The following is a 26827-nucleotide window of genomic DNA, read 5'->3' as shown; positions in this document are numbered from 1 at the left end:
ACAACCCCTCAGTGGTCCATTCACTTTTTGAAACCCACATGACAACTCTGTCACCTGCTCATTTGTGCGTTTGTTATCCTACGTGGCTTATGTGCCCCTGCTTGTTTGTGTGTAGCTGTCAGTGCACTTGCATCACGTCTGTGTCTGTGTGTGTGTGTGTGTGTGTGTGCGTGTGTAAGCCTTGGGGGGTCACATGGGTTCATGCGTCGACCCTAGAGCTCATCTTGTCTGATCTGATTTCCTCCCAGTTGGCTGATGTGGAACAGTAGCCCAGATGTTGCAGAGATTACAACTCCCTGCAGTGTTTGGCGGGAAGCTTCGGGACCATTCAGGAAAACAAACACAATGGGAGAACATGTATTGTACACACGCCCACTCAATCATGTCTCATCCACAGAAATAATCCCTACTCTGTAATAACCTATTTCTGTTTAGACATCGCAGATGACAAACAAAAACCCTGATGCCGTCATCAGAAAGATCTTCCATGTGAGACATTCGCCCATAGATGCCCAGCCATCTCAGACATTGTGCTCTAGCCACCAACCAAACTCTGTACAGTTTTTTGCGTATTTAAAGAGATCAATGTTACAATTTTTATGATTTTTTTACAATAAGCATCAGATTTTTGACTTGACAGGAAATATGGCTGCGCAGTCCCTCACCCTAGTGTCTCTAAACCTGTGCACAAATCTATAAAATGTGGATTGGTAAAAAGAAATGGAAGGGTGAGATGACTTCACATCATTTTATTTTAATAGATCTCTATCATATACATACAGTACAATATGCTCAAGACAGATTTTATGGCACATCCATTTTTGTTGTACATTTTGCAGTCGCTGGTATTGCTGTGAGGCTACAGTAAAGTGACCATTTGAATCTCTTACTTAGGTAGATACAGCAGGTGGTTTGACCTCCGTGGGTTAAGAATAAGGTTGCTACAGCAAAACACATGCACTGTCAAGTTATATATGCCACTAGGGTTGGGTCACACATCCAGTTACACAGACCGATACTTGAAGGGGCGGTGTTGTTATTTTCTATTGAAACCCCTTTGTTGTTTTTGTCTTGGAGTACGCTACAACAGTGGCTACAGTGATCCTGGAAAGCTACAGGATGTACATGGTTTGGGTTCCACCCAGTAATGATTTTTTTCCCCACCACTGATCATGATGTGAGGGCCATTTTGAACTTAAAAGAGCTGCCGTTACACGTGTAATAATTTACTTATGTGTCAGTGGAGATTTTAAATCCGTCTTGATGTTTCTTTTTCAGCCATCAAACACATTTCCAGCTCTGGGTTCAACCAAAACCTTGAATATCCAGTAGGAGTGAAGAATAATGATGGATAAGGATCTAGTATTCAGGTTTCTACTGCAATGCAACTTTACAGTCAATACTACAGGTACAGAGTACTGCTAGGAGGTTATTCACATATGTACAAACTCTGCCGTGTGACTGCAGAGACTTGACAAGTGAGTGTGCGTTTTCTCTCTGCAGAGCACGTTTGAGATAGAAAAATAAAACAGTGATAGACTACAAAATACCGAGTGCCACCGTCATACTCAAGTGCTGCTGTCCATTTTCACCCTGTTATTTGTCTTCATCTGAATGAAAACAGTCATAACTAAACTCTTTCAGTCAGAATAAAAAAACTGATAAAATGATTGTCTCAAAAAATAATTTAAAAAATTATATTTAAAAAAAACAGCATCAAAGTACAACAGAAGACCATATGAAACATGATACTAAAATTCGTCAGCTCATCAGCACTCCCCTGTATCAGCTTATTAGAGTGATGTAGGTGTGAACATTGTGTACGTACAGTATATACAAAGTGTGTGGGAGCAAGGATGTGAGCACCTCCTGGATTTGTTTCCATATGTAATGTGTGTGTCTTATTCAAACACCAGCATTTTAAAATGTCCCCGTTAGTGTCCCGTTTTAATCTGCTTAAAGTGCTTCACATACTTGGCGTGGCACCCAGTCTCCTCCGTGGAGACTTTTTGTGTCTGTAAATGTGCAAGGTTGGCATTTGGACGTTCTCCCAGTCATCCACCGTGAGTGTTGAACAAACGCAAACAGCAATAAATGTAGAAATAACGTGAACTCATGAGCCTGTGGTGACGTCAATGAAGAAAAAAAAAAAAGCAGTAGGATGTATGAATGTAAGCGGAGGAGTGTGGAGGTGCAGCAGCCGATGGCGCGGCTGTCTGCGCTCTAGATGACCTGGCAGCAGCTGTGTGGGGTGGGGGTGCAGAGCAGACCCTCCTTGGGACTGCGGTGGATGTTGACGGACAGAGTCTTGTCGCTCAGAGGCATCTGCAGCACGCGGTTCTTTATGTTCCTGTGGTTCTCCCTGGCCAGGTCCAGCTCTCCGAGCCTCAGGGTGCCCGAGCAGGAGCCTTCCAGCAGCGGATCAGCCAATACGTCTCCCAGTGGGGGCTGCTGGTACAGGTTCCCCCTGGGTGAAGGGCCACCCAGGAGCGAGACTTTGTCCAGGCTACCGGTGGAGCCGCCCATGCACATCCTCCACATGGGACGGTCCTGGTTGTCTACCCCAACACCTCCACCACTGCCACCACCGACACCCCCTCCTCCCCCCGTCAGGTTGTGGAACTGAGAGCTCAGGCACAGGCTCATCAGCTTTAGGCTTTCCACCAGGCCACTGGGAGCTTTGGCTGTGCCTTTGCCTTGGCCTGAACCTGATCCAGGACTGGCACAGTTGGAGGGACTGCCCTGCCCTGCCCCCCTCCTCTCTCTACCCTCTTTCCTCCCTTCTCTCTCATCCCCTTGTCCACCTGCAGTCGCTGTGTCTGGTATGTGGTGACTTTCTGTATCATCATCGCTAGTTTCTGAGCTGGGGGTGAAAGTGGCGACTGGTGCTATTACAGTTTTAGGTGAAGACATGAGTGTTGATGGTGACGGTGTTCGAGAGTTCAGACAGAGGGAGAGGCTGGGTTTGGGCAGACCGAGTCCATGCAGCTCTCTCTCTTCCTCCTCCTCCTCCTCATCGTCCTCCTCCTCCTCTTTGTCTTCCTCGTGGATCTGGTTCAGGACTGGAGCGCTCATACGTGACGTCAGCCGATTAGCAGAAGACATAGATGAGGAGGAGGTTTTGCAACGAAGCACCACCTGAGCAGGGAAAGTACAGGGGGGCAAACATTTGTCTTCCTCCCCGTCTTCTTCCTCATCCTCTTCCACACTGAAAAGGCTGGGACTACGGGGTTTAGACGGGCCCACGGAGGCCAGAGAGCTCAGCCTGATGGGGTTGGAGTGGGGCTTTGCAAGAGGCCTGAGCCCCCTCTCTTGGTTCTGTCGTGCAGGCTGCTGCTGGCTCGATGCTGGGGTGTGGCTGTCCTGCCGCTGGCCGAGGTCCAGCAGAGCTGTTTTGGGCCTGGGGCCTTTGTGCAGGCTCTCAGCACTACGGGCTGGGGACTGTGGCCCCCCAGGGTGGGAGATAGTTGGACCCCCCAAGCCATCACTGACATCCTGGTGAACATCCACTCTTGTGGGCCAGGACTGCCTATAAAGGGTTAAACACACAGACAAATGTTAAGAAAGATGTTTCTAGTCTTTATGCTAAACTAAGCTAACCAGCTGTTGGATGTGGCTTCATATTCACTGTACAGACATAACATTGATTGATCCATCCTTTTGAACTATTCTTCTTACCGACAGTTATATATATATATATATTTTTTTTTTTTTAAATATAAGCTTATTACAAGGGTCTTGAGACTAATGAGATTACATTACACTTTTGTATTACACACACTTTCAGTCAAGTACTGAGCATACTGAGGATGAAATATGAATATAAATATATATACACACACATATATATATATATATATACACACACTATATAGAGAGAGAGAAAGTAAGAGAGACATTTGCTGTTTTATTTCAAGATATTTTTGGTGATACAGCTCTGTAATACTGCTGATCTGAAACGTCTCTTCTATTCTGAGTCTGTCTTTCATTCTCTGCAAAAAAAAAAGCAAAAAAAAAAAAAGCTGTCCATCTGCTGTCAAACTTGTTTTTTTTAGGAGACTGACAGAACACAGCACTGCAGAGGCAGCACTCTGTCTATGTCAAGAAATGTTTGTGTGTGTGCATGTATGTGTGTCGCTGGACAAGTGTCACTATATTTGTGGGGTCAGAAAACCGGGAGCCCACTATAATTATAGGGGACCAGAAGTTTAAATCTTAAAGGTTAAGACGTTGTTTTAGGGTTAGAATTAGGTCATGGTTAGGGTTAGGCATTCAGTCGTGATAGTTAAGGTTAGGGTAAGGGGTTAATATAGTAAAACAATGATGTGTGTGTGTGTGTGTATACCTGAACTGAGCCTTGCTGGGGCTGGGTGACCGTGTCTGGCTGTGTTGCTCCTTCTCTTGCCTCTCCCTCAGCATCCTCTCGGCCAGCAGGAAGTAGGTAGCTGTGATGTGGTTGTACTGATTCGACTCCAGAGCCCTGGGATGATTGAGAGAGAAATCGATTTGAATTCCAAAACACACACACAGAAGTACACGCGTACACACACACACACACACACACACACACACACACATATCAACAAGCAGATCAGCAACCAATCCTGACCGTGAGTCAAAAGGAAGTGACGGGGGTGGAGATTTAATTTGACATGGCAACAGCTCAGGACAGATTGGCAGCTGGTGGTTAATGGCAATTAAAGTGTTGATGACATTCAATTAAGCTTCAGTTGGTCTGGTGAACCGTGAGGAATGTTTGGAGATTATACAGGAAAGAATAGCTGTGTGTTTTAATTTATGCATGTATGTGAGATAAAGGGACACATACTCAGTTATGGTGTCTCGGTCCGCGATGCCCCCCAGCACCATGCGTTGAATGATGGAGCCGTGCTCCTCCTCCGACAGGCTGCGATGGGACACCAAAGGGGTGGACAGCTTGGTGGCCGGGGAAGGGTCGACACCTTGGAGCCAGTCATGGGCCTCGATCTGCTCCAGGGTCGCTCGTTTCTTGGGGTCCCTCTGCAGCATATGGCCTATCAGACTGGAGGGAGTCACGGTGGAGATGAGTGTTACGGACAAACTGAAGAAACATCTGGTCATTACTGTAGGAATATTTAGATACACAATCCATTCCTTTAGTATTTGGGGTAAGTAATAAGTGAATGATCTGGAAAAGGTTTTTCCTGTTTATCACACCTCATTTTTGCTGTAGCTTTTGAGATTTAGGAACGTGACAACATCGCTAGAAGATCAGCCAGGTTGTTAACGAAACCCCAGGTTACCCAAATTCACATATATGGAAGGGAAAATGAGCATGAACAGTAGAATTATTACACAAACTGTTCACTGTAAACACCCATCCTGGTTAAACTTTAACCTACCATACTTCCTGTAATCATAAGCTGTAAAATGAGGGACTACTGCCAACATTTCAATGTGCTAACTTTCAGTTTCACCTTCAAATTCAAGAGTTTAGATAAAATAAATAAACTGTTGGCTTGTTTATGACTTGAATGATCGTCTTGATGTTCATGTTTCTTGCCCTCTCCCACCACCCATCCCCAATTCCATCATTGAGAACTTGTAATAATAATAATAGTGGTAGTGGTAGATAATGATAGTGAGGTTGTTGTCACTGATAGAAATAACGGACATGAAATACCTTTGAAAAAGAGAAAAAAGAAGTTGTTGCAAACTGGGATTATTATAATGACTCTGCTGTAAACCTGCATGAATAGGATTGGTTGTTACTTGTCAGCTAATGCTAGTGTGACTTCAGAGCTCTGCCTGAACTGACTATGTTTCATAAATGATGGTCAAACTAAATAAATTAAGACCCAGGTTATGATAAACCATAATTCTCTTTAAAATCTGACAATGTCTCGTCAGTGTTTCGTACCTTAATAAAAGGCAGTTTATTTAACTTTTTGTTGAATTGATCCAAAATTCTGCTGACATGATAAATGTTTAAATATAAAGCTCAGCAGCTTAAATGCAAAAATACTGTACAGAACAGTCAAACCCTACTCGGGATAATCCAGTTTTATCCGGATAGAAACACCTGTACACAAGTTATCTCACATTTGTTGTCACAGTCCGGTTAAGCTATATGAACTAACTTCTAACTTCACACAAAATAGGAAGAAATACTGTAAATACTGTTTGTTTAAGGGTGGGAACAAACACCATAGGGACCGAAATGTCAATATTTGAAGTACTGTGTGCAAGTCAGCATAACCTAATGATGTCCAAAAGCAGTGTGTTTTCAGAGCTACAGCCATTCAAAATGTATTCAGCGCCTAGTTTGCCCTTCTCTGCTTCGAGGCGTCGTTAAACCCTCACAATGTTAAAAATAGAGGGCCGATTTTAAAGGGTGCATTAGATACACTTAACGCAGCGCTGCATCTGTGGCGGAGCAGCTGACTGCAGCACTGAGTGAAAGCAGGACAACGAGGAGCAGCAGAGGAGAGACCGCTCTCTTTTCTTCTTCACACATCTATAAACATGAAATATGCAGCACCTGCAGAGTACTCCGTCCATCTGTGTAGGGGATGTATGTGTGTGTGTGTGTGTGTGTGTGTGTGTGTGTATTACTCACTCTCTGCATGCATGGGAGATGTGTGGAGGCACTGTGTATTTACAGTCCATGATCATAGTGAGCGTCTCGCTGTCGTTAGCCTCCTGGAAGGGGGGCTGACCGCAGACCAGCATGAACAGGATCACCCCAAGACTCCATATATCTGCAGAGACACAGAGAGAGAGAACGCTGCCGGCTCACACCAGTGTGTGCAGATAATATGAGAGGAAAGTGTGAATTTTTTTTTTAAGGAAGAAATGGTAAAAATAAATAAATAAATAAATAAATAAATAAATAAGCATGACAGACCAACAGAGTAAAGCACGTATGCCTTTTCTGCTTAGTGACCTAGATAGAAAAAAACAAGAGCCATCTCCCCTCTAGTTCAAATGAAGCATGAATCATATTCGATCAGAGCCATTTCCATAAATATGTACTAGCTTAGGACACATCTGTCTAACCAAGGATGAGGCTCTGCACTGCTTCCTGCCGCCAGCGTCCCGCTCACACATAAACACGCATGCATGCCCTCCCACACAAAACTCACAGTCCTGGGAAAGTGGGTTAACGTGTTCATCCCTCAAAGCTTCATACAAATGCTAATTTTATGGAACAGTTCTCTCGGTCCGATTAGCCATTTTGAAAAAGAAAGAGAAAAAAAAAAAAAGAGCAACTTTTTTGCTCCAGGCTTTCACTGCTGCTCTGGTCAGCAGGATGGTCCACTGACACACATTCTGCAGCCATGTATTGACTATGAGCAGAGAGCCAGTAGTGTAAGAGCACACGCTTTCTCAGTCAGTATGTTGACCCCTTTTTCACAACCACTTTAAAAAAAAAGTGCATGTAAATTAAACAGGAAGCTTAACTATTTCTTTTCTCATCGAGTATCAGCAAAAACGGGCTGATTTACAGTATGCCACTTCTGCTTTAAAGAAAAAGCGAAATATATTACGTTCTCTTGATAATTGTTCAGTTATATAAAAAAAAAAAAAAAAATCGAAATCTCTGTCTTTATCTTCCAGTTAAAACTTAAAATATTTTTAATAACTCATCTTGAACTCATAAATAAAAAAATAAAATGAAATTATCCGGTCAAATGCGATTTGGTGCTACTACCTTACCCCATCCATCATACAAAACTGTAATTGACAATTAGGTTGTATCTAGCTGATAATTACAGAAAACTTAAAATTTCTAAAGAATGTGGATGAAGTCTCATTTAATCGAGTCTCCCTCATCTTCCTCCCCCTGATCTAACAGTGCATGTGAGGAAAGTGTGAGTGGAGGCCTCCGGTAACTATGCAGCACTCTTCCCACATATTTGTTTTCACTCTGAGAATATACTGTATAACAGAATCTAATGATGCTCTAACTATGGTTTCACTGTGACTTTAAAGCTGCATTAGTAGATTTTATTTGTCCACTAGGGGGCAGCGGAACAAGCTGTAAACACAGTGTTGATGTGCTCTCACGTAGTTGGTGCAAACACATTAGCTAACAGTAGCTTATTTACACATCAAGCAGATGCAAACCAACATTAGCATCAATGTCCAACATTCAATCTCCTTTTAGCTCTTTTGTAACATGTAAATATATTTGGTTCTTTAGCTGCTATGTGCTCCATGATGTTCACCAGCTTGTTGCTAACTGTGTCTGTTTGCTGTTTGGTGCTGAGCAGGTAGTTCACAGCAGACCGTTCATCAGAGCTTGTTTTGCTCAGAAAAATAGTTGCCTGCAGCTGGAGGTTAATGAGAGTAGTAAGAATGAACCCAAGCCATAAAGCTGTGGGCTGTAAAATAAGCTAAAGATGCTAAACTAGATGCTAAATTGCTCTGTAGAGCTGAGGGGAACTGCAGAGTTGGCCGATAATTCTCTGTGGTTTGTCTCCACAATTTTTAATTGGTAATTTAAAAAAAATACTGATTAGTGTTAATCTCTGAGTTACTTTTTTGTTGTTGTTGCTGTGTGGTTACTCCTGTTGTATCTTTGCCCTGCACTTTGCAGATTTCACTGTTTGGTCAAACAAACTGTGCGTCTTATTACCTGTAGATTTTCAAATAATGAAGCTTGTTCTGCCACAGAGGCTAAAGCTGCAAAGGCCAAATATCCAGTTATACTTATGAATACAAAAAGCAGGACAGAAATGGAGAATTAATTCCCTGCTATAGTTGATGTATCAATTATTACCTGAACAGACCTTGTGCTCATTTAACTTGGTGTACTAAAGACTTCGAAAACAAGGTTTATCGTCCCCAACACCCCTGTGATGTGTCTTCATGCTTCTTCATATCACTTCAGTTTGCCAGGATACGCTGGAGATTTCAATCTGGTAAAGTAAATGTGCCAGTTTACTGTGGGTGGCGAGTATTTATTGCTCTGAGGCTGTGAAGGAGCGTCTCATCCTGCTGATGGAGGGAGCAAACACTCCTGCAGTCCCCACCACCATCTTACCCCTAGCCAACGTATCCTAGCAACCATGACCCTGCTCCCTCATTACTTGCGTCAGCGGTCCACCAAACTTCCTTCCTCGATAACTTTATTTATAAACCAGATGGCTGACACATCTCTGGATAACGCCGTTCACATCACTGCACATTAGCATCACTTGTGCTAACGACGTCGGCTACTTAGCGTCGACAGCTGGGAGTGTAAACATCCTCTTTTTTTGCAGCCTTGCATTGCATTTAAACACCAAATGCTTCCCTGAGATAACCAACAACGACTCCCTTGTGTCTTGACACTGTTAACCCCCAGGCTAACCGGGCCACGTTCAGCATCCTGTCCTGCTGATCATTATGCATTTCTTTTTCTAAAAAAAAAAAAAAAAAAGAACTTGTGCATGTTCATTATGCACAGATATGCTCTGAATTATGCATGCGCCCAGGATATGTTCTTTGTAATTGCTATTAGGTAAGTTAATTTTTTTTTAAGTGCAGCTTGTGCTTCTTGAAGAGGAAGCAGAAATCTATATTTAACTTTCCATTTACTGGAGACGAACAAGGAGGGAGCCCACACTGCATAACATCAAAAGGCACAAAAAAGGAGGCAGGCATCGTTTTATAGCCGTTATTAGTCCATCATCTGCTCACAAAAAGGCACAAACATGTCTGCACCGTGTTAAATCTGTGATTTTCTCTTACTTTTGTTTGATTATTCTGTCATTCACTCTTTTCCTTTAACCAATTATTTCTTTCCATCAGAGGCTGGAGTCTCCACTGTGAATGAAAGTCCAATGTAGGGCCCCGAACGGGACGGCAGTTTTAGTTCATTCACAAGTGAGCCTGAATAGAGCAGACGTGATTAGTTGATTAAATGACTAGTTGATCGACAGAAAATCTATTCAAAAATGAATTGTTTATGTAATTTTTTAAGCTCCAAAAATCCACCACCTCCATTTGCTAGTTATCTTCAGGTTTTGAACTCTTGGTCAAGCAAAACAAGCAATTTCAGGAACTGGGAAAGTGTGATGACATATTTCGTTATTTCTTGACATTTTTATAAACAAAATAATCAAACATGAAAACAAACGAACAGATTAATTAATAATGAAAATAATTATTCATATCAGCCCTGATACCTAAGCATGTGAGAGAGCGATGAAGAAGTCAAATCTGTATTCTGGGATAAACACGCGACACCTTGTATTAATAAATAGCTTTTTCTTTGCTGTTATGCAGTTTGGACTGTTCAGCTCCTGCTAATTGGCTCCTTCTGTAGGACCGACTACGGGTGCGTACGTTCTCCTCTCTATTTTGGATCACTTTTCATCTCAAATTATTTTCAGCACTCCCTCAAAAGAGCAACAAACTCCAAACAGGCCCGGCTTGAGAGAGCTGAGCGAGGACAGCCTCTTTATCTCTGCAACAAACTAGGCTGGCCGCCACCTGGCACGTCACCAGCAAAACCCAGCACCCTACAGACTGTCAGCAGGTACCTTGGCAGCAATGTAATCCCAGGCCAGGTTACCTCAAAGCCCCGAACGTCAGGACTGTTGGCCTCCATTCAGCCTGTTCCACATCAAACTGCACTGCTGATAGAATCGCACAATATTACATCCCGGCTGGGTGGATAATCCCCGCAATCAAAACATCATCATCTCAGCTGAATGAACAATAGTGCACAGGCAGTGTGAACACTTCAGAGGACAGGACACACACACACACACACACACACACACACACACACACACACATATGCACTGAAAATGTCCACAAACATCTGATTTATCATTTGGGTCAAGTGCTCAGACAGGATTTAACAGGACAGGTGACCTCACACGTCCAGCTACTCACACAATCATATAAAAAACACACATGCACTCAAATAACAGGGGCTGTTATTATTCCACTTTCAGTATTTGGGAGCTGCTCATCTGCTTGGCACAAGAGAGAGTGAGAGAGTGAAGGCAGACAGAACAAAATAGCCACTGCAAATCCACTCAGTCAGAAAAATAGAAAATGCTTCTCTTGCTCCTGCATTTTTTTCCCCCCTTCCCTTGCTCTGACGCAGTGGCCTCTGGGTAGACAGAGGCACTTCTGATGCTTTTTTTTTTTGCTCTGTCTGTTTTTCTCTTGTCTATCTTTTCACACTCCCTTTTCCCCTCCTTCACCCCTCAATGTGCACGTTTCTATTTAATTTCTTTTCCATTACATTGTAATTTAATATATAAACTGCAGCTCAGCGTGGATTGGGGGGGGGGGCACTATCGATGGCGGTGACAATGACGGCGAGGCTGCTTGAGGTGTGTGTGTACGTCGCAACCACAGAGGAAGACAGTGCTGTGGAAACCAATTTCGGCCTGATCTCATATCAGATTTTATTACACGCAGAAAAGGCCACGACTGTCAATGAAAGTAAACTGCAGACAAAAATGAACTGCAGGTGTAGGACTGCAATTCTGTGGATTAAGTTATAGTTTAATTTCGAAACTGACTGATACACTGACACACTGTGAACTCTGAGCAGTTCCTCTCCTTCTATCAGCTGGCTGATAAAGCTGCTGGTGTGCCAAGTACTCTGCAGGGCCCATCCAAAGTACAGTAGGTTATATGGTAAGGTCCCAGAATATGCGGAGCTATCAATAGGTCATCACTTAACCAGGCTGATATACAGTCGAGGACAGCATGTACGTTCTGCTGCTGAATCAGTGTCCCATTCCAGTAAAGGTAAAAGCTGCAATAACTATCTCACTTTGATTATCACCATAGATATCTCCCCGCTGTGTAACCCAGAACTCGCTGTCAGCTCTTCGGACTCACCCACGGCAGGGGCGTCATACTCGTCTCCCAGCAGTATTTCAGGAGCGGAGTAGGCCAGCGAACCACAAGAAGTGTTGAGCGTTTTCCCGGGCTGAAACCGGTTGCTGAAGCCGAAGTCGGTGAGCTTGACGACGCCCTGCTTCTCAAAGAACACCACGTTTTCCGGCTTCAGGTCCCTGTGCACCACGTGTAGCCGGTGACAGTAGGAGATGCCGTGGACAATTTGGGCAAAGTAACACTTGGCCACCTTGAGAATGAGAGACAGAAAGAGTAGTTAGAAATAGTAAAGCATATCAGTCTCATCATTATGTCATCTTGCTGTTTTATTTCACTGTGGTAGCATCGTCTTCGGACACAGCAGGCTGCTGTTTTTCTACAAAAAAAGCTCTAAAAACCCATTGAACACTACAAACAGACACAGTTGGCAACTAGCTAGTGAAAAAGGATTCAGTGGCTAAACAGACAGATATTTTTATCAATGCCGAAAACTCCATATGCTAATGCAAATGTTGCTCAATAAGCACTGGATGTCTAAATAAGCAACTGTTTGCTAACAACTTTTATTTATTTATTTATTTATTAACTTTATCTTAACTTTATGGAACGACAATGAGCAGAATATACAGACAGGTGCTCAGTATCTCAATCTGTGCTGATACAGTATCGAGTAGGTAATAAACAATACAGTACAAGTATATTGCAAAATTCAGAATCATACACAAAATCAATGAATAAACAAACAAACAAAAAATATATATGACAAGGGGAAAAGGGGTTATTCCTCTTTGAATAGTTCTTCATATATTTTGACAGTTTTGTTACATTTAGCTGTGTTTAAGAGCTGTAGTGTTTTAATATATTCTAAAAATTCAATTGAAAATCTGAAAAAATTGGGGGAAGTTTTTGCAAATCTGCATTTGTGGATATGAAATTTGCCAAATAGAATCAACAAGTTAACTATAAATTCCATTTCCTTGTTTTTGTGATCAAAACAAGTGATGACACTTTTTACATTACTTATTATATTTCGTTTTACACAATATATATCTCTCAGTCTGAGTCCAAAAGGTTGGTGAACTTGAGCAGTGGTAAAAGAGATGAATTAAAGATTCAGTTTCGTTATCACAGACCGACATTTATTTCCAATATCTAAAAATTTTGGATAAGTATAAATTAGTTACATATATATTGTGTAAAATTTTAATGTGCACTTGTTTAACTTTATTGTTAATACAGAATTTGTATGGCAAAAGCCATGCTCTTTGCCAGTTAATGTTTGCTAACAACTTTGCTATATGAACTGTGAGTGTTATCTTCACAGCTTGTTTCCCGCTGCCGAAAAAAAATCGTTTTCACACTTTGTTTTTTGTACGGATTAAACAAACAAGATGAAAACGTGTTAATAAGTAAACTTTAGAAGTGCTGGTAGGTGGAGTTTTTTTGTTACCTGTGGAAATACTAGGCTAACTGTTTACCCCTGTTTTCAGTCTGTGCTAAAGTTAAGCTAACCGTTCTGGTTAGCTCAGTACGTAACAGAGTGGCATTAATCTTCTCATCTAACTCTTAATAAAGAAATTGAACAGGCATATTACACAAAATCTTATATTCCTCTGAAGTCACAAAAAATGAACTAATCTAATATATTTTTTATAGTAAAACCAACTTCAACCTGCTTATTTTCTCCCTCGCTGTGTAGTGAGTGCACATAAAGACTCAGCAATAAGCAACTATTGCCATTGCAGAGTTTCACCCTCTTTAATTTGTAATATTAAAGCTTTCAATTTCACACACTTGCCATTCAGGTGTTGGGAATTTAATAACTTTAAAGAATTGGTATGCTGCATTGGTAAGCTTCTAACTACCTGTCCTTCACTGCATTTCCACAAAACAGTCGCCACTATATACAAACAAAAGAACTGAATCTAAATTCTGCTCCCTAGAGATTTTATCTTCAGTGATTCTTGTCCATTTCAAGGAGAATTCATAGTAATATGATGCTTTATTGATCTCCTTTCTCTTGCCTCATCTCAAGGCAAGCCCAAGGTCAGGAGCAGCTATAAAAGAGCACTCCTAAAGATGGTAAGAGACTTCATAAGTTAAAGACACTTCTGTTGAAAGACTGAGTCAAGGCCAATGAATCTGAATGGCCACTCTGTTGCCTACAGTCCCACTCACCTCTTCGCTGAGGCCTCCATCGTGTTTCATGATGCAGTCGTACATGTCTCCTCCGTCTCCCAGCTCCAGGATGAGGTAGAGCTTGGTGGCCGTGTCGATGACCTCGTAGAGGCGCACCACGTTGGGGTGTTGAACCATCTTCATGCATCGCACCTCCTGGAAAAGGTGGCCCCGCGCCACCGGATCCAGCTTAGTCTTATCTATCACCTTTACCGCAACCTGGAAAACAAAATAAATATAATATAATATAATATATAATATATAATACTAATGGCAGCAACACTGGCGTAAATGCTTTTGGGCTGAAGCTGTTAATTGCTGTTGTGTAGTACAGATAATATTTTGATGATTATCAAGCAAAACATTAGAAGTGTACAGTATAGTGCTTAGTCTAATATTTCTAGGAACAACATGGAGACCATCATGTGATAGTAAAACATTCACAAGAGCCAAGAGCAACACCATATGTTGGCAAGTCAATCCACTTAAGCCTTACGTAGAAACTTTACTCAAATCTCTCGAGTATTTTTCTCATTACCTTTCTTTGGTATGTGTCTCTTAGGGCGAGGCTGAAATTTTCAACAGTATGTTGATGCTAGATAGTTAAGTATGAGGACATTCCTGGCATTAAAGGCATTGCTCTTGCATGTACAGACATGGACGAGCATACCTTTTCCCCAGTGAATACATGTCGAGCCAATTTGACCACAGCAAAGTGCCCACGGCCCAGAGTCTTGTCCAGGTCATACAGCCCAGCAATCTTCCCATCGTGATGACGTTTGAGCCCCGCCATGGCTGCTCGTGGACGGGGAGGAGGGAGCTGCCTTCTGTCGCCTGCCGGTCCTCGGTCAGTTCTCCATCCCGCCCTGAGTAGGTTGAAGTTGGGTGAGGTTTGTGGTGGTGGTTCGGTTGATTCTGGGCCAGCTGTGGGTCTTCTCGAGGTGCCAGAGATTTGAAGGTAAGTTCCCCCCTGCTGTTCGGTAATGGAGCTTTGACCTGCTGCGCTGCCGGTGCTCCCCTCAATTCAGTCCTGTCTTCTCTTGATCTGAGAGAGAAAAGGATACAAAGGGAATTTAACTTAAATTCTTACTCAGTGGCATTTTGAGTAAAGTGCTAACATGCTTACAATGACAACATTAACATGAAGATGTTTACCAGGATCAACATCTTAGTTTAGAGTGTTAGCATGATACCATTTGGTAATTAGCATGTATATAAAAGCACATCCAAGGGCTGATGGGAATGTCTTGTGTTTAAACTGATAATGGCAATCATGAATGTCATGACATATGATGTGTTTCAGACTGGACCGAAGGGGGGATTGACACGACATTGCCAATCCTAGAACCAGGCTTCTGTGGTGACTAAAAATAACGTATCATAGCAGCTTATCATTTAACAATAAAATCTGTTATAATTATGAAATCAAACACATGGTAAAGTTTCTAACCATCATTTACTACTAAAACTAAAAAGCTAAATTAAAACTAATAGTACCTGAACTGTATGCAACCCAACACATGCCCTACATCATCAATTATTCTTTTCATTCTCATTTATTCTATATGGATATTTGGAGACAATTACTGGCTTTGGATCAGAGTATGTTTTGACCGTGGCATAAATACACCGAGAGTTGAGACATTACCTACTTTATTTTGTAGACTACCCTTAACCCTCCACCCTAGCCCTAGTATTGCATTAGGTTTGTTGGCTCAATAACGGAGCTTTGAAGGAGAAGGGGGAAATACATTAGTATGGTTTCTATTAGGGCTCCAAATAACCACTACTTTTATTATCAATTACATTTTTTATTTTTCTCCCATCATTCAATTATAGTTTATTACATGAAATGGTCTGAAATGGTAACAAAAATAGTTCTTATAACCCAAGTTGATGTTGTTATATCTCTAGTTTTTTGAGACCAATAGTCCCAAATTATATAAAACCAGAAAAATTTCACACATTTGAGAACCTGTAACCAGCTCATAATGTTGTAATGTTCTTGTTTGAATTCATTTTCTAACATTCTCTCAATCAATGAAATGACGTTTTTTCAGCTCTAGATAATAAATTCATTATTCACATTATACGATATTACATGATCATACTGGTGGATATTTTTTCCCCGTCGAGCACAAAACTGTACTATTCTAAAGTAATTCATCTGAAATGCCACCGTGCTCACATGTCTGACCCTTCCCTCTGTTCACCAGAAGCTACTGTCGTCACACAGCCTTTTGCTTCACAGCCCTGATTATGAAACAGTGCCTCTGGGGGAGTCATGGCATTCCTCTTCCAAGAATCTACCTGCGTGCCAAGAGCACAGAGACGGCAAAAAAAAAAACAAAATGTACAGGCAAAGAACATTCCTTGGAGGTGATCTCGGCCTAGGTGTGTCCCACTCACCTGGATTCACAGAGACAACAGGAAACCAAATAACTGTTGTCAGGGAGCACGCCTACCTGCATGACCTGATAGAGTAAGATGAAGAAATAAAACATATCTAACCCACCAGCTGTCTGTGGTTCCTTAAATGAAACTATGAAAGCCTCAAGAGCTCTTTTGGGTTTTTATGTGATTCTCAGTTGGAGGATTGTACCTGTGAGAAAGGAGTGAGTCATTTTTCCTATAATAGGAGTCTGACATCTCTATCTGCCTCTGCTCTCTCTCTCTCTCTCTCTCACACACACACACACACACACACACACACACACACACACAAAAGTCATCTCAATTGTGCTGAACTCTTCGCCTCACTGACACTGACAACATGTAGGTGTTGATGCCTCAGAAAACTGAAGCCATGAGAGGAGACATATACACACACACACACACTTGTGCCTGCTTTCATGCTCTCACACACTCTCTCACACACACACACACACACACACACACACACACACACACACACACACACACACACACACACACACAGCTCTGGCACACTAGTCAGGCTGACAGGCCAGGTTAGGTGAGATCAACAGGGGCTGTGGTGTGGTGATGAGCTGGTGTGTTGGCCTCAGTCAAACCAGGGTATTAACATCTACTCAGCGGTGAATGACTGATCTGATAGTCTAAATCTAAACCTCTTATTTACCTCTACAGAGACTGAGTGTAATCACTTTAGCAGTTTAAACCAGGTGGTGGATGAAAATACAAGCTGAGAGAATGCACTTGGTGTTAAATACAGTTTGGTATTTTAATTACCAGGCCTGCCAAACCTCTAGTCTCTGTGCCATGCCTAGGTACAGTACAGTAGTGTACCAGTCATGCATGCTTCGACGTTGGTTGCATAACTGTTCAAGGTGCCGGCAGCGTATTGATTAACGAAGTGGTAGGGTGCGTGTGTGCACACAAAAGCACACATACACACATATGAGGTCAAGGACCTGTTATAATAGCTGCTACACTCTCATGGCCTGTGAGATTAAAGATATGAAGTGGGAGTTATCAAATATCTGGTTAACTGGAACTCAACTCTCCTGGTACATTTGAGTAAGATACCAGTAAATGAAAGTAACCCAACTTAGTTCACAAGCAAACACACTGACTGTGTTAATCCATGTAAGGTCTAACACTTCACGTACAAAAACTTAGTAGCTGGTTGTATTTGAATAAAATGATTTCCCAACTTTTACAGCTTCTGAAACTTAAAACATTTGACTCCTTGTTTTGTTTGAGTAGTTTAAAAAAAAAAGTCTTAAATTATACCACAAACAGCACAGATTAAAGATAATTTTGAGTATCAGAAATATGTTTTCTTCCTATTAAAATAACCTTATGACCCCTCAGAATTTACTTGCATCCTGTGCAGGGATGCTGATTCCCAGGTTGGGAACCAATGCTATAAGGCACGCTACTAGAATACAATACAAACATGACAGTACTATGCATCACTGGAAGAATATCATGGTGATACCACAGGAGTTAGAGCTGGACCATGAGGTGCTGTATAGATATAGTAAATCCTTTTAAGAACAATCCAGGAATATTATAGCGTCTTCAGTACTGTAGCATACACTACATTATCTAGTCTGTATGAAGTTACTGTAGTACTACGTTGGTGATACCATCAGGAAGTCACTGTAAACTCACTACACAGTACCACAGGAACACTTTAAATCCCTGGCTGGGTATCATAAGAGTAGCATCATGTGTATAATAAATACATCACTTACTACACTGTCAACTAAACAGAGTATCAAAGGATTGTTGTGTTAAAGCTGCTAAATGACCATCCTGCACTGTATTTGTTATATTTTCACTGCATAGGTGCTACAGCCCATATGGGACCCCCCCCCCCCTCTCTACTGTCAACATGCCTGCTGGCTGCATCCACAATAACATGACAGTGCAGACCAGCCTGCGCCAACAGCACACATATGAAAGCTGTGAAGACACGGGCAGCATGCTAAAATGCGCTCCAAGGATGCGCATTAAAGAAAAAAAAAAGTCCCCCACTTAAATCCAGCAGAGCCCCGCCAACTTGACACATATTTACTACACGGGCCCACACCAGCAGCCTGCATGCACTACAACCAGTCCTACTTACCACAGAGGAATCTGAGGTAGCGCCTGCCGTCCTATCTGTTCGCTTTAAAACTGCGGGAGTGTGCGGGGCTCCGGCCGGTGAGCTGCGGGGTTTTAAACGAGGCTGAACTCCGCCGCCGGTTAGTTTAACACTCGGTACCGACTGACAGCGAAGCGGCCACAGATTATTCCGAAGAGTCCCCGTGTAAATCTGTCACACTGTCAACTCAGCCTCTCTCTTTCCCTCCCCCTCTCTCTATCGCTCTCTCTCTCTCGCTCTCTCCTGCGCTTTCAGCTGCGTCAAGGAAACACAGGTAACAGCTGACACAGGAAATAACCTTTCAAAATAAAAGCGTAGAATATTTAAAATGTAAAAGCTCTATTTCAAGAGACTTGAATTATGAAATGTAATTATTTAATGGATGAAGTGATGAATGTACCGGTTTTAAAACATATAATTATTATGCTTTGGATTTTGGTTTCTTTCCTCACCAATTTATCACATTTTTTAAAAATCAATCTCCCTAACAAAAACATTATAGCCAATGTGCTTGCAAGTGTTTTTTTTTTTTTCTTTTAAGATTTTAATATATTATATTTCACATACTTTGGAAATATATATAGGGATTTTAGCGCAATAAATTACATTTTATTTAATAAATGTATTAACCCGGACTGAGTTATCAAAACATTTTAATATTTTACTCCAAGAAAAAAAAAATGGATTTTCAATATTAAAACGCGCAAAATATATATTTTTTAAAATTATTACAATTGTTATCGCTACATGCGTTATTTGATTGTGTTTTTCTCTCTCACTCCTCTTTTTATGGTTCACAGTGTATGCTTACACGACGTAAAATGGGGAGAGTGTAATATATTGTGCTTTTATTTTGATGGAATATTCACCCGTGTTCCGGTATCGTTATTGCCGAATGACAGATCTATCATCACTGCGCTTCTGTACCATTCATCTTTGACGTCAGAACTATGCTCAGAGAAAAGCGTGTTTATCAGGCCCCGTGATAATAACACTAAATATATTATCTCTCTGTAGTTGACCCGCGTCCATGTTGGGGTCATATTTTAATGCATTTGACACAAAATAATTGTGAGGATGAAAGATAAAATTGATATTTTTATTACATGGCTCAGGCTACAAAGGAACAATGGGTCATTATCAGCTCTTAGACTTCCTATATAAAACCCAGGCAAGCTGTCGGTCAGGCCACTGAGTGAGTTGGCCCGCAGGCCTCCTGCACCCCTCACCCATCCTCAGCCTTCATTTCTCAGGCTGCCAGGAAGGAATCCAATGCCTGGTGAGTGGTGGTGAGATGGGAGGCGTGCTGGCATCAACTGTATGTCACTGTTCTCTGCACTAAACCAGCTGGGCAATGTTCAAGTGTGTTGTTGTGTAATATTTACATGTTCCTCTCTGGGATGTGAAGTAGAACCTGTTTGGCTGGTGACAGGATCTCCCACCGTGCTGGTTTGTCTCTGCTCTGCTTTAAGATTATTTAATAATCAACTGATTCAAGTTAAGGCCATTGGTGATAAGCAGCACGGTATATTTAAGTGGCACCTGTTTATTTAGGTAATTATTAATTTCCTCCCATTGCCACAAGCAGGAAGTTAACAACTTCCCAAAGTATTTACCGCACAGAGGAAACAGCTTTGTATTCAGGGAACTACCTAGACATCTGAAAGGCTATTACCTTGGATTTTCTGCTCATTTTAAGTAGAAAGACAAAGAGGTCAAGCTCTGCTATTAGCTGAGACTGCCATCTAGTGGTTGCATAAGAAAAGTGTTCTTAGCTCAAAACAAAACAAAAATACTGGAATCTTATTTTGTTTTACTTTGCTTTATATATGAATTTCCCATTTGATTTCAAATTGGGAAAAAATGACTCACGCTTCTAATGAAAGTGCTACCAGGGCTGTAGTGTAGATCATTTTTGTGTGGATTGTAAATCAATCCTAAATCCTGGTGAAATTAAGTCATAGGCCAAGACGAAGTTAGGCAGAGCAAAGTAGGTAATAAACACAATGCGAAGTAGATCTTTCTACATCCACACACACATACTGGAAGAAAACTGCTGTCTCAAACATTGAAATGTGACTGGGCCCCTTTATACAAGCTTCTAGGCCATATCAAGGTGACCCATCTTCACCAATTGCCATTATATTCTTTATGCCTCGTATTTTATTCTGATTAAATGTGTCCGGATGAGAGTATCTATAATCCTCACTTATACAAGATTCGATGTGTTTTAAAAATATATAAAAGAATCTTAAAATGAAAAACGCTGCAGCTTGAAGGTAGAAGACAAACTATATTTTGCACCTTTGTAGTATTTCAAAGTATTATATAAATATATGAAAAGATAGAGAAGTTTAATGGATGGGATAGGGTAAGAGAAACCCTTTTCCCAGGTTTATTTTTTAATTACTGTTCTTTTGTTTTAAATTACAAAATATCTGTGGATACTACAAAATCTTCGGTTTCAGGATTGTTAAAGTGAGCAACAACTAATTCAACGTTGAATCTATGTGAAGCCAGCTGCTCAGTAAAACTGTTTGAATAGAAATCCAGCAGAGAACAGGTCCAAGGTTTTAACCCCGAGGGAAATACGAGCAACTTCAGTTCTGCAGACACCAGGTCCAACGAGGCACAGGTGCAGCTACTGACTCTGATGTGAGTCACAAAATATCACTTATCACTCAGAGGAAAGTGTTAGTTCAAAGAATACATTCTCCATTATTCTTAACTTAAATATATTATGTCATTTTTCCAGAAATGTGATTCTCAGGAAGTTCATATTGAACAGTTTATTCATAGTACATGACACCAATAGTGGAAAAACCTCTAATTGAGCCATTACATGTTTTGTCACGTTGCCATAGAAAAGAGAACTCAGATGAACAATTGAACAGGAAGTTTATTTTGTGAAAACTGTTCACTTCTTTGCTGCCTCCTTCTGGAGCTTCTTCACCTCATGCTTGATGATTTTGTTCCTCTGCAGAAACAAAGAGAAAAAGTTTGTTAATTAAAAAAAAATCCTCAGTGACTGTTGCAGGGTCACCACGCTTCACACGGAGTAATGGACACTTTAAACTCAAGTGTCACTGGCCGCAGCTTGGAAAATGAATCACTTCTCATTTGCCTGCCAAAAGAATGAGCAGAGACAATGCCACTATTACCAACGCTCGCTCACTGGCGCAATTAAATCGAACCCACCAATCATTAAAATTATTGGCTGCAGCCGTTTAGTCAGCAATCTGTGAAAAGGCACTGACACTGATCACATTCAACAGAGCTGTATCCAACACCAGTTTAACAGGCTTTTTCTCACAGTGCAAGTTAGTGCAAGTCAGGGTCTGTTTGAGAGCTGGCCTCTCTAAACCACTCATGCTCTCAAAGTGGATATAACTACATTATGCCAACACAGCACTTTCTTATATTCAACTACAGAAAACCAATTAATTTGCTCATGGGGGCTTAGTTTTGTTGTTGCAACAGCTAATGCTGACAAAGCTCAGAAAAGATTAGAAACCGAATCGTTAAGAACGGTTAAAGCATCGATATCAACAGGGAAGAAGAGTAAACATACTGCCAATTATTTCAACATGGCAAACAAGTTAAGAAATGGTACAAATTATTTAAAATTATTGAGGAATAACGGTTGTGTAAAGACATAAGCACTTTTTCTTCCTTTACAAATTTTCAGAGTATGTTTTTGAGGATGTTCTCCTCTCACTTGTTTGTATTAAACCAGGACTCAGCTTATTGATCTTGTATAAATTAAAGTCGCCCGAACAAGTGATTTGTGTTTCTGTTGCACTTACCATCCTCTTGGCCTTCGTCACCTTGTAGCGGTCAAAGTCAGACATTTTGGCCCTCTGCAAAGATAACCGAGAAGATAAGGTCAGTGATATAACCTGGGTGGTTTACTTTTTTTGTCTTAAAGCCCAAGTCAAGTTCTGGATACTTTGTCATAGAGGCAATGAACAGTGGCTGTGCTGCAGTTACACAACCCAAGAGCTGGAAGCATTGAATCTGTCCACTGCCAGCCGCTGTGATGTTTCTTACTGAGGGACAGGTGTATTAAGGTATAGTTTAACTAATTTTACTATTTTGAAGATATGTTGGGATGTATGCAATTATCATTAAGGTCAGTTTATAAGTGGTGGCAACCAGTACTACACACTTTCAATGAAAAAGATGTGTTAACCTGTGCAAAGTTTACTATTGCTGTGGAGGAAGCGGTGGGTTGCCTTCTCTAAATAAATCACTGCCTCTCAAAACATTGAGAAATTAACACATTTAGGAAACAACCTTATGGCAAAAAGAGCAGAGGCAGTATTTCACACATCACGGGTCAGATGTTTAGCACGCTTTTACTTTCATCTAGCACCTAAATTAATCACAAAAGACTAGAAGCTATCAGGACCTGTCAGGCTCTGTCCAACAACTGACAGTGACTGATCAGCCTCACACAAACATTTGCTTCATAAATAAAGTAACAGACAGCAATGCTAGGGAAGAACAGAAAACCTGTCTTTTCCCTGAGAAGTCAGGAATTATTAGGGTTGGGAACGTGTGAGGTAATGCAAATGCTGCTGCCATCAAACGCTAAAGTGATATATATCAGCTGGTTGCACATTGTGTACTGGGTTCAAAAATTAGTTTGCAGCTTTCACCAGTTTCCATCTGGTAAAAACCACCACTGCGGTGGTCAGGTTTTAGGAGTGTGCAATCCTTTACCTGTGCTAAATACCACCCGAGCTGAGATTACTCACTCAGGTGAGATAGAAGTTCATATCCTCACCTATCCATCGTCAACTTTTGTCCCCATGACTACTTTGGCTTAGAACAACAATATAAGAAACACTGATGCTATGTTTGGCAACAAAATCCCAGTGTATACTCATTCCCCCAAAATAATATTAACATTTTTACCTACAGTTTACAGAATAATAAAGTTAATCTGCAGTCAAATAAATAACAGTAAGATCCTGTATGACCAAAACCCTCCAACAACTAAAAAATTTCAAGTAACAGCTGTATCGTGTCTTAAAAAAACATAATACATCCCATGCTAACAAGTGTGACTGTTCTCTCTGCACTCTAAAATAAAACCCTCTGGGATCAAACGCACATGTTCATAATGTCTAGAAGCTAAAACAAAGCCTTTACCTTCTGTCTTGCCTCGATCTTCTTGGCCCAGCTGCTTTGTTCCCACTTCTCGTTGACTTGGGCCTTCTCCCAGGCTCTCCTCACAAACTTCTGGCGGGCACTGTGAACCATAGCATACAGTAAGTACTGACAATAGAGCCACCCATTAATGTTGCATCACATATAAAACACGTTTCTACAACAACTACAGCAAAAAGACTCATGTTGGACCTCTCAGGTCCTGTTCATAGCTGTTAAACGATGGCATTGCATTCAAGGTAAATGAATGCACCAAGGTACATATTTGGAGTCTAAATCTACCCTTGAGCACAATGATAAAACCATCATGTGAGATATTGTGACTGCAGTTGGTCTTCTCATTTTTGCAAGCTGTGTTGTTCGTAATGACTGAAGCTTTAAAAAGATTTTTTAACAGATGAACAAATTTGTATGTAGAATGGTAGAAACAGGTGAGTAGACGTTCTCTTTTTAATGGGTGTCCTGATCTAAAAAATAAATAAATAAATAAAATGCATTCAACAAATCTTAGTTGAATCTTAAAAAAAGGTCAAAATGATAGGACAGGACAAAGATATTCACAGATAAGCTCTTATACATACGTCCCTACATTCATTCAGATGATGTCTTTTGCAAGATTTTTGGTGGCATGATCTGACCATTGTTCCTACTCACCTGTGGGGTACTTTGATGACATAGTCTGTGAGCTGCATACACTTGAAGGGCATGGCTTGCCTCTTCACCCCTGTGCAGGGACCATCAACTAGAGCCTGGAAAACACGGGGCACAAGAAACAATCAATATCATCAAGTTGAAAGCATGGCTAACACTTATCAATACACTGTGTAAAGGAGCACTCACCCTATTTTGGTCGATGACATCTACGATGGCCACCAGCTTGCCAGCATGGGGTCCGAAAGAGATGTAGGCAACACGGCCGATCTCAACGAAACGCTTGAACACCTGAGAAAGACACCGGGCAACAGCACGTCAAAAAAAAAAATTGAAACGTTGTCTGGCAGACACACAACACGAGACAGCTTCTTTATCTGGGACAACCGAGCAGGTCAGTGTGGAGGCTGTGGAGCTCCCGGGCTTGGAGCAATGGACAGCAACAGTTGATAATGCTTCGACTAGCTAACGTTAACTAGCCAATGCTAAAGCTAACGACTTCACAAAAATGGGACTACATTGAACACTGGACATTACGTGTTTTTAGGCTGAACAACGTCGTAAACGCGCGTTTTCAGTCGGTGTTGTGAAGACAAAACAAGTGAAACGGGTTAGCTTCACCGAGCAGTTCTCGGCCCTCTCAGCCTGAAAGACCACGTTGTATTGCGGCGCAAGAGCCGACATCTTATACACCCTACTTTAAAACTTAAAACGTGCGTGACTGTATCAAACACTCCACAAATATGCGTATTGGTGTGTTACCAACACACACGACTCTTATTGTTCCAGATCAGTGAGATTTATGTAAAGAAATTCGACTTGGAAATGCCAAAACCCTCATGGCGAACTCACCATGATGGCAGTCCGGGAGCAGAAAGGACGTTAGAGCTTCCGCCTGCCGCACATACGGCTTCCGCCAACTGGATGCGCATGCGCAGTCGGTGTAGATTCTATATTATTGCATGAGCGTCTTAATAAAGCCCGTCGGTATTAAAAAAAAATAAGCTACTATGTTGAAGCTGTGGACAAAGTAATTTGAATACGATGCAAAATATGCACCAGACCACCAGACAAAAACTTTCTCATGTTGCCTTCACTGACACTGTGGAATACCACAGAGTTAAGCAAAAATGAACCTCTAACAGAGAAGAAAGGAACGATTTATATTAATGTTGTGTTGGTAATGGCTATACAAGTGCATTTAAAATTAGCAAACCTTAGGGACTGCTTACATTTACTTGAACTTGTCTTTACTTTTACTTCCTCAACTCTGCATGATTATTTTCTGTCATACTCGACGACTTGACTTGGCGTTTGCTGTAACTTTATTTTGCCACTTATTCCCAGCATGTTATAGCAACATGGTTGCTTTGGTTGCAACAACTAGCCTCCATGTCAACATAGTTTTTAGACTAGTCATGGTAGCGAGTGAAGATAATGGCATATTTATAGTAGAAGGACCAGTATGTTTTATCCTTTTGTTTTTTGACAGAGGCAGAAAACAGAAACTGGTCGTTCTTTAGGTTTTCTCCTAACATATTTTTGTTTTTATGACCTACAATGACGATAGGTGTTTTTCATATCAAATGAATGTACCGCTTTCATTTTTTATATACTCTGCTGATGAATAGATTATAAAGTATTACAACAATCTTGTCTGGCCTGTTCATGCGCAGCTGAGTGACCGTATCTGTTTTGAATATGAAATGAAAGCGAGTGAAGATAATGGCATATTTATTGTATATATATATTATTTTTATTGTGGACAGTAAAGTCTGTTCTCAACACCTCTCAACAGAAAAAAAGGTATATAACCATAGACTCTATATAACCCATAGTAAGCACAAAAATGACCAGCAGGTGTCGCACTCTGAACAACCTCATCAATAGGTTTGTACACTCGGTCTCAAAAAATAAATAGAAATGTGAATATGTTGACAGCCCAAGCAAACATCTACAGATAGGCGTTTATTCAGCCAATAACCTATCACATGGATCACATGGAGCCACCTGATACCTGGCAAAACAAACTGAATATACGTGTGTAGACTGGTTCGATCCATACCTGATATGGTTGTTGAAAAGAATTTCATCGTTTTCAAAATAAAACTGAATGCCTATATGTTTTTAACACATTTAAATATACAATTGACACATTCAAACAATATTTTTAACTTATTAAAACATATTTATTTAATTTAAAGTGAACATCAAACACATTGAGCATTAAATAGTTAAAAAAAAAAGAAAGAAAAAGAAAAAGAAAAGACATTTAAATTAGAAATGTGGTGAAAATAAATGTAGGAGACTAGATTAAACAGACAAACTGGGATTTTTTAGGTGAGGAGAAAGTCCAAAATCTTCCCGGAGTGTTACATGTGCAGCCAGTGTCACCGCCACAGCTCCCCCTCCAGGACA

The 26827-nt window shown here is 41.1% G+C and overlaps 2 protein-coding genes across 2 annotated transcripts; both read right to left on the bottom strand.

Moving 5' to 3' along the window:
• Positions 1 to 734: 734 nt before the first annotated feature.
• LOC111671463 (SNF-related serine/threonine-protein kinase-like) lies at positions 735 to 18810 on the bottom strand. Its single transcript, XM_023428553.2, has 8 exons — positions 18566 to 18810; positions 14681 to 15055; positions 14011 to 14229; positions 11836 to 12082; positions 6599 to 6740; positions 4829 to 5041; positions 4346 to 4480; positions 735 to 3529 (listed from the first exon to the last, which is right to left on the bottom strand). The coding sequence occupies exons 2-8, from the start codon at positions 14801 to 14803 to the stop codon at positions 2224 to 2226; spliced, it is 2385 nt and encodes a 794-aa protein (XP_023284321.1). The 5' UTR covers positions 14804 to 15055; positions 18566 to 18810; the 3' UTR covers positions 735 to 2223.
• Positions 18811 to 21464: 2654 nt separating this feature from the next.
• Positions 21465 to 25337, bottom strand: rpl14 (ribosomal protein L14). The gene is made up of 6 exons (XM_023428583.2): positions 25262 to 25337; positions 24599 to 24700; positions 24413 to 24507; positions 23741 to 23840; positions 22390 to 22443; positions 21465 to 21560 (listed from the first exon to the last, which is right to left on the bottom strand). Exons 1-6 carry the CDS (start codon positions 25262 to 25264, stop codon positions 21501 to 21503), a joined length of 414 nt encoding a protein of 137 aa, XP_023284351.1. The 5' UTR covers positions 25265 to 25337; the 3' UTR covers positions 21465 to 21500.
• Positions 25338 to 26827: the final 1490 nt, after the last annotated feature.

The sequence above is a fragment of the Seriola lalandi genome, unplaced genomic scaffold (genome assembly GCF_002814215.2).
Source record: "Seriola lalandi dorsalis isolate HSWRI2012SDOR001 ecotype SW California unplaced genomic scaffold, Sedor1 jcf7180002054879, whole genome shotgun sequence".
Taxonomy (NCBI): domain Eukaryota; kingdom Metazoa; phylum Chordata; class Actinopteri; order Carangiformes; family Carangidae; genus Seriola; species Seriola lalandi.
The sequence above is the reverse complement of the archived record's forward strand: the minus strand, read 5'-3'. Positions and strand labels throughout refer to the sequence as shown.

Excerpts from the sequence above, each read along its gene's own strand:
- LOC111671463 (XM_023428553.2), bottom strand. The coding sequence starts at position 14,803 with ATGGCGGGGCTCAAACGTCATCACGATGGGAAGATTGCTGGGCTGTAT. Across the intron at positions 12,083-14,010 it reads ATGGAGGCCTCAGCGAAGAG|GTGGCCAAGTGTTACTTTGC; the intron begins GTGAGTGGGACT and ends CTCATTCTCAAG. Across the intron at positions 5,042-6,598 it reads ATCTCCCATGCATGCAGAGA|TCTGATAGGCCATATGCTGC; the intron begins GTGAGTAATACA and ends GACTCCCTCCAG.
- rpl14 (XM_023428583.2), bottom strand. Across the intron at positions 23,841-24,412 it reads GTCATCAAAGTACCCCACAG|TGCCCGCCAGAAGTTTGTGA; the intron begins GTGAGTAGGAAC and ends TATGGTTCACAG. Across the intron at positions 22,444-23,740 it reads AGATCGAGGCAAGACAGAAG|AGGGCCAAAATGTCTGACTT; the intron begins GTAAAGGCTTTG and ends TTATCTTTGCAG.